Raw genomic sequence first — 8,412 nt, forward strand, 5'->3', positions numbered from 1 at the left:
ATGAGGTAAGGATTTGTTCTCTGATATGGGTCTAGCTATGTTTGGAGGCTCTTTGAAAAAGGTCAGTTTTATATAGAATATATAAGGAAAACTATTTAGGCTATTGTGACCTGAAACTAGTTATTGGATTTCAGAATAGGTCACATGATCAAAACAAGTGTCGGTTTCAGAAGCGATCACGTGATCAAATCAAGCGTCTTTATTATTCTTACGCTTAAGAAGATCTATTATAATTTATATTTATAATGCAGTTTAGTTTTCTTCACATACTGTTGTTGATATAAAATGTGTAGATCTATTTAATCATATCTGGATCGAAAATATAATTGCAAAATGCAATATGAAAGTTATGTTTGGTAAATACTTTGGAACTTGTTTTCTGTGTGTTGTCAATTTGGTCATAAGCTCGACAAGAAAATTGAAAGACGGTTTGTTTAATCTGGGGGCATTCAACCTTGAATAGTTATTTCATCCTGGGTAGAAGGAATCAAATGTTTAAATGTTCAGTAAGGGCAATAACCTAAACGTTACAATGTAGGCCAATGGAAATACAGTTGAACCCCTTCTACATGGTCTGGCGTATAAATTTTCCCGATTAACGGAAACGGTATTGAGGATCTCTACTTTAGAAGATTTAAACAGCTGATAGATCTACATGTAAAATTCTGATTTCAGTTGTAAAACTAACGCCTGCTAGCTTTGTATGAACCAATGAGTCTTCTCCGGTGAGGGAAATTCAAATCATTAAAGAGTTCAATGCTTGTTGATAGACACTCACCTACATTTTTGCTAATTTGAGAGAGAAAAAAACGAGACGGCTAGGCCGACATTCCATTCATATCCTGTAATTCAGTAGTTCCTATCAAATTGAGAAATGCAATGAAATGGACATTGTTCCTGCAACGGGATCATTGCAGGCTGTACAAAAAGAGCAAAAATGATGATTTTAGCTTGCTATTTTGTCATTAGTTATAAGCACAAAACATGCTCACAGTTTATAAAATATCTACCATGATTCTGCACATTAAGGAAGTACAATATTACGACTCGCTACATGTACGCCTTGCTGTGACCAAAATCTTTGAATTCAAGTGTACCCTGCTACATAAATGACAAATGCACTGGAATCGTTAAGGGATCACTTGTGGAAATAATGCATTTAGATTAATAGCTAAGCATCTGACGACTGACGCACTGGTCATTTTCCTTGTGACCACATTTTACGGGTTTTTAAGTGAAAAAAATCCGCCAAAAATTTGAGAACGTGTCACTTTATCTAGAAGACAAATGAACGTTAAAGACAACATAAAACAACTTCTTTACGCTGAAATACTTTGAAAACGCTTTATGACAAAACTTATTTTAAATGTTTGCGATAAAATATTTGATAAAAACATACTATGTACATTTTCTCATGTTTAGTTATGAATGATTATTGTTATAAACAAAGTTACTCCATCTGTGATGAATTCAATGTGATATGTGAGGTAAAAATAATAAAACATTCTTTGTTTACAATTGACAGTCTGATTATTTTTTTCATTAGAAAGTTTATACAACTTCATTCAAAAGGGTTTAATACAATTTATACCTTGAATACGACATGTTTTCTTGTGAACTATTTTAAAATTCTTCTAATAATCATCCTAGTCTCATTCTCGAAGAAAATACAAATGGATACAAAAAGACTTAAGGAGAGCTCTTTGATTAAGCTCCAGATTTCAGGTTAATATGCATGGATATATGGTACATTAACCTTAAAACAGATTGAAAGGCATCAACAAATAATAGAAAAAGTTATTTTGAATATTGGAGTCTGCTGACTCATTTGTAAGCCAGTATAACTTAATTAACATATTTTGCGTTATTTTGTGACTTCCATTTTCGTATCATGTGAAAGCCAGTATCTTTATACATTTTGCGTTATTTTGTGACTTCCATTTTTGTATCATGTGAAAGCCAGTATCTTTACACATTTTGCGTTATTTTGTGACTTCCATTTTCATATTATGTAAAAGCCAGTGTCTTATCATTTTTTGCTTATTTTGTGTGGGAGTATTCAGAGTTATGTTAGGTATGATACTTAAAATGTCCATCTGTAATAATCGTTGCGACAAACAATACAATTTAGATCAGGAATATCATAAACCCTAACATATAACCAGTAAGTAATTTCGTTTTAAATTATTACGTTAAATACGTATGTAAAAACAAATTCTTTTGGCCATGGCTGTTTCTAATGTATATAAGAAAATGTTCATCCTACTGCTCGTAAAAAACATGAATCATATATTTATAGGTTATTAGCTTTGTATCAGGAAATATGCACGAGTTCTTCAGTGGAAATATTGCGCGACTTTAGGAGCTCAATATTCTTCCGCTGAAGAACGAGTGCATATTTCCTGATGCAAAGATAATAACCTTTTTATTACATACGCATCTACACATATAAATATGATGTAAATACCATAAGTTCTTTCAATAGCCTGGATAGGACTGACAATTCTGAACTAAATAGAAAAATATAGTGCAACATCACACACTGAATTACGTCACGCACCCGATATGAAATTCAGGCGTCAGTGTATGGAAAAATATTGACGTTTCCGGTACTAGTGTAACTTAACGGGGAACAGAAACGAGTATGTAATAAAAGTATTTATAGCATTTATCAATAAATAATAAATATTTTATTTCCACCTTTTTACATATTAGAACTGCATTTCTTATAATCATGCAATTAATCTTTAATGACATGTAAAGGAGGGGTTTAGAATGCTCTTAATGTAGTTGCAATATATCTAAAGTCGAAAAAATGGTCATAACTCAACAAAAAAATTAATGTTAAAATTGGACATGATTGCTCCGACAATATCTGTATGTCCGCTTCATTTTGATGAAATATACCAAGTTTCATTCCAATAATTTCACCTAATGCGAAGACATTCTGTTCCTGGACCATTTTTACGAATAAATTAGTATTGTTTGACAAAATTGTTATCAAAGCATTTGTATCAATTAATAGAGAATTCCTCTTCTATTTTTTTATTAGGGTACTTTTGAATGTAACTTGTTTTTGTAGGTTTAAAAATCGACTGCAAAGAAGTATTAGAAGATGATCCCTCTGCGAAGAGTGGTCTGTATGAAATAGCTCTCCGGTATGGAAACGTTAATTGGGCACCCGAATGTTGAGTTAATGTGGTTTGAAATCGTCTTGTTGTTTGTAGTATTGTCCACTTTAACACGGTATCTCATAAATTATTTGTCTACTTGATGCATTAATGTTTCTGCTTTTTCCAATTATTTTGATCCTTAATGTTGTTATGTTTCAGCAATATACCAGAGGTTTTTTAATACAAAACTGTTCTTTATGACATGTAGATATAATGGAACAGGTCTTGACGAGAAAAAGGATCGCCTCCTGGCGACATGATTGGGTTATATCGACATCTGTTTTTACAGAATGCCGTTATAATCTAAGTAACTCTAGATATTTTAAGTCGGATACTTAGATTATAACGGCTTTCTTAAAGAAAGGAACATATCCGTTCCAGCAGCGATGATTAAAAAGCTAACGCTTTTAAAAGATTCCTTATTCAAAATCCAGTAGAATTTGACTTTTAAAATTTCCGGACCGGGGTGTTGGCATTTGATGACATTCTCCCGAATCGACACAGGAGAAAGATCATCAGACCCACTGCTGAGAAATCATGACTTAGCTTTCAGCTATCCAAGCCAAACTTGTCGCAGAAAGTATACAGTGTGCTACTCGCCCATATGATAACGGCGGTGGCGATTATAAATTAGCTCCCTCTCCCTCTCTCCATAAACAATTCGTGCCGGTGTGTTCTTACACATGATATTTGATTTTTAACGAAAATTCATGGAATATAAATGGAAGAGGCGCCTAATCTACAAAAATCGGCATATCGACCCTGTAACTTTGAAACACATAAAGACCCTTTCGAATATAGATTCATCATATTCATCTTTCGGGCAGAAATTACTGTAATTTCTGACTTGGGTCAAGATTCTGGACTTGTATTTGATTTTTTTTTTTTTTAATTCACAATATATTTGATAACATGCAGCATCGAGTAAGCAAAATTTGTAAATGGAAAAAGGTAATTTTAATGTAAACACTGGCTTATATAAAATACAACACCATAATATTAATAATATTAATCATTCTCCTTATAAAGCAATAAAAAAAGCATTGACAATAACAAAAGGTATGGTTGAGATATTAATTGTTTACAAATGCACTTACACATATTGGTGTATACACATTTTTTAGGACGCGTCTAACATAGAAATCTGTGGAATTTTATATGAACAGCTTTATAACAAAAATTTGATTTTATTCCCATTTTTCCTGGGTTCCTTACATTTGTGACAGATGAACGAATGCAATGTCTCAAGGACGGCGGAGTGATGCTATTTAATGATTCTACAAGTCAGTTGTTTTTCTTTAGCTTCATTGCTTCCGTTCAGTATGCATTTACAAGAATGCCAGAGAACCCAGTGTGGTATCTGGCTGTGGGATAAGCGCCAGACACATGTCCTTCACCTTCAACCCACACTCGGTCACCGGTAACGAGTTCAGCAACTGTGGTGACACCGCCGATATTCCATCCAGTCGTGTGCCCAGCAAAAGCATACATGATTCCAACGCCGTTTTTCTTCATGAAGTAGGCTCCAGGCTTTCCCGCAGGGTTTCCAAGTACCATCGAAAATATATACGCGCCGTTATAAGGTGCGGTAAAGACGCCGTCATTATATGCATTGCCAAGGTTAAGGTCAACCTGATCAAACTTTACTGTGGAACCAGATGCTACAGTCCCGAGATTAGAGCTCAGCTGGGTTCTAAAGGCAACCTTCGGAGTTTTGACGATTGGACAATTTCCTGAAAACATGAAATAGTAATACACACGTAAAATATAGCTTTTCAAAGTCTGTTAGAAAAAAATAAAGCAAATTGCAATTTTTTTTTTATTCTTAATCTGAACACTGATTCTTATACAAAATATTGTGATTCTTGTTATAAAGAAGAAAATAAAGGTCTTAGACTAAACTAGTGCCCTTACACAGCCGTTTTGTGCAATATCCCGAAACCTTAGAATTTAGTGGTCTATGCCATTGATAATTTAGAAAAAGTTTATTTTTGTTTGTGCGTAATGTTATTCAAACAAATCAAGTTTAAACTAATCGTTATGAAAATATGGTGCTAATTTCATTTCTTAATAACAATGTTATTTCCGACTTAAATGCATGTGTTCCACCAATCGTGAAACATCGGGTATTTCAGTATTCTCTGTATAACTCGCGTCTATTGCACGTTCCAAACACGCAGCCTCCTCAAAACGAAACCCACAGCACGCAGATATGCACACTTCTAGCACACACACACTCGCATGCAAAGCAAACACACGAGGACTAAACAAACATATAAAGGAACACAGTGGAGCCCCACCTTGGAATGGGCAGTGGCAAAAACACCACTGGGGAGCTTAAACCGATTTATGGTGCGCAACTAGCCTCACTCTTACCCCCACCATGTACCAAAGTCACGGGACAGTGTAAATAAAAATAATCACAGCGAGGTTAGTCTCTAACACGCAATTGAAACAAAAGGCATTGGCATGTAAAACACAAAAAAATGCTCCTGTATAATTAAATAAAAAGCAAATCTTAAGAACCAAAAAACGTATGTACTCAGTGTCTTTGCAGCTGACAGAGCATCAAGAGAATTACCCTTTAGGGTCCGACGACAGAAATCAAAACAGTTCAGTCCATGTGGGATTAAAAAGAAATGTTTATCACAGAATCCTCCCCCACTTCCGTCAGACACAATCAAAGAGGGAAGCTTAGTGTCCAACTGTAAACGGGTTGAACATTTAACAGTTAACATGCGATGTGTCTCAAAACAGTTGGGTCGTAACCTCTTTTAATAAAACGTTTTGTAATTGTACCAAGTACAGTTGGAATATTACCATGACCCAAAATCTTACGTAAAAACTAAACTTATAACGTAGAATTTAATATATCTATTAACAATGTCGTTGTAGAATATGTTTTCTACATAAGACATGGATGATGTTGGCTTCATATAGACTACAAAATGCATTTTCAAGTTTGGTAAATCTCTGGTTATGAATTTACATGTTTAGTAAAACTTTTGAATTGAAAAAAAATTGGTCTAGCCCATAAATATCAGCTGTCATACATAAGACATAGTATTTATATAAAATGAAGAAGTAAATCTACAAATGACAAAAAGGGGTATTACATACCAGTCTGTTGAGCCTCTATTGCATTCAGTCTTTTCTCTATCTCCTCAACCTTTGTCCCTATCTTGATAATCTTCTCTAAAACGTCCTCCATGGTATAAACGCATTGTGAAGCCATGCTTGTTAACAATTCAACGTGAATTGAATTACTATGTCTGTTTGATAAGTCACTTTTATAGGCAATACCCTATAGTTCGTCATCTTGCAAACACCGTCAATACAAAATATATATATAATAAATCAAAATAAAAATCAACAAGAACGATGGGAAATATACAGTCACTATCCAAAATTCAAACAACTTAAGTGTTTTCTGAATCTTGAAATAGCCAATAATGACGTAAAAAAGTTGTTTGTTTTATTTTATTTTTTTTTATTTTGATAGAATACACTACATTTCAAAAGATATTAACCACTCAAATCATAAGTTATTTTGCAGACTGCCAAACTGTTTTTACCACGAAACTATATAAACTAAGGTAAGTTTTAATAAATTAACCTAACTGAATGATGGAATGACTTTGTTTTTTGTCTTTGTTAGGTTTACAGTCAGACCGACATAATTAAAGTGGTATAGAAACTTTTCTAGATTTAGATTTTGGAGAAAGACCCCAGGATGTCCCTTTGGGCATTGTTTCCGGCATGGACAGGCCCCTTCGTCCGGTTACATTATGCGGAAGACAAGTACATATTATGAGTTAGTTAGTCGACAAACGTTATGCCTAAAGCTCACTACCTCTATTGTGGTCAACATCATTTTAATAAACTCAAGCAAAATATTATCATTGCCATCGTTGTCATCATCATCATCATCATTTCATCATCTTCCTTACACGTTTTAACATCGTTATAAATGTTATCAACAATACTGTCTGGTTTAAATCTGTTGAAAAAGAGACCATAAATCAACGGAGTCAAATTTGTTTAATCTGTTCTTAACGTTTAAGTTAATTTATTGCTGGGTGCTGGGATAATTACATATATACAGTCAAACCTACAGCAAAAAGCTGCCTTGGGAGCTGAAAAGCTTGTATTCGAAAACAGGTGGTCTTTCAAGACAGATGATGTAATTTTTTGGTTAAACAAAAACGCGATAATAGTGACTTTTGAAGCAGGCTTTATAACATTTATTGTGAGGTTGCCCTACAGCATGGGTGTGGTTGAGAAGGAGCTACATATGCCTCATTGATATTCGATATCTCAACCATCTTTTAGCAGTGGAAGTTGGTTAAGGGAGATCATCACTTTAAGACGCACTAAATTACCAAGTAATATAGCAAATAACAAAAAAAAAAAGACTATGCGGGATAAGAAATTTATTATCAATCTAAATGAAAATTAAGGCATATTGTAAATATTTAACATGGTATATAGAAAAATAATGAGAAAATATGAAAGACATTGCTCCAGCTAAGATGCATGGAAGCAACATAGCAGCGCGAAGGTGCAGAAATCTATGATAATAAGCACAGAATATACTAGATTTATTAGGCAATTCAAGGTTCTAGTTTTGCCACGAATTGGAAACGCGGCGGAGATGCTCTCAGAGATCCCTATGAAATGAGATGATAACAATGTATATGATTGTATATACGTAATAAAATGCATTTTGTACGAATTCCTGTTTAAGGACAAAATACAAAGCAAAGTCCGAAGCAAGCTAAGAAAGTCCAACGAGTCTTTGTTGAATTTTATAAGATTTTTTAATTATTTATGCAACAGATTTACCAAGAAATATTGGTAAATCCGATGGGTGCTCCACGAAATTTGCATATTAAAAGAACAAAAGTGGAATTTACTGACTGGGCACAAACAGTTTACTGATGTTGAATGATCAAAGGACAATATGTCATTGAAAACTCATTCCAACGGATAATGAACGGATAATGAAGAAAATATGCACACCTCCTCTTAGGAGTTAAGCGTCCTATGAGTTTTTGCTGAATTCCAGACAGTGGTTGCTGAGAAATACTTCTGACTAAGATGGCGCTATAATTTACTTATGTTGAGTAATCAAAGGGCAATAAATCAGTGAAAAATCATCCACCCGAAACAGAAAGTCAAACGCATCTCCTCTTGATAGTAAAGCTTTCTACGAAGTATGGCTAAATTCCAATCAGTG

The 8,412-nt window shown here is 34.0% G+C and overlaps 1 protein-coding gene across 1 annotated transcript; it reads right to left on the reverse strand.

The window, feature by feature from the left end:
• Nucleotides 1–4,112: 4,112 nt before the first annotated feature.
• On the reverse strand, nucleotides 4,113–6,456 carry LOC128546228 (multimerin-2-like). Its single transcript, XM_053552099.1, has 2 exons — nucleotides 6,294–6,456; nucleotides 4,113–4,906 (listed from the first exon to the last, which is right to left on the reverse strand). Exons 1-2 carry the CDS (start codon nucleotides 6,406–6,408, stop codon nucleotides 4,491–4,493), a joined length of 531 nt encoding a protein of 176 aa, XP_053408074.1. The 5' UTR covers nucleotides 6,409–6,456; the 3' UTR covers nucleotides 4,113–4,490.
• Between the last annotated feature and the right edge of the window lie 1,956 nt (nucleotides 6,457–8,412).

The sequence above is a fragment of the Mercenaria mercenaria genome, chromosome 10 (assembly GCF_021730395.1).
Source record: "Mercenaria mercenaria strain notata chromosome 10, MADL_Memer_1, whole genome shotgun sequence".
NCBI lineage: Eukaryota > Metazoa > Mollusca > Bivalvia > Venerida > Veneridae > Mercenaria > Mercenaria mercenaria.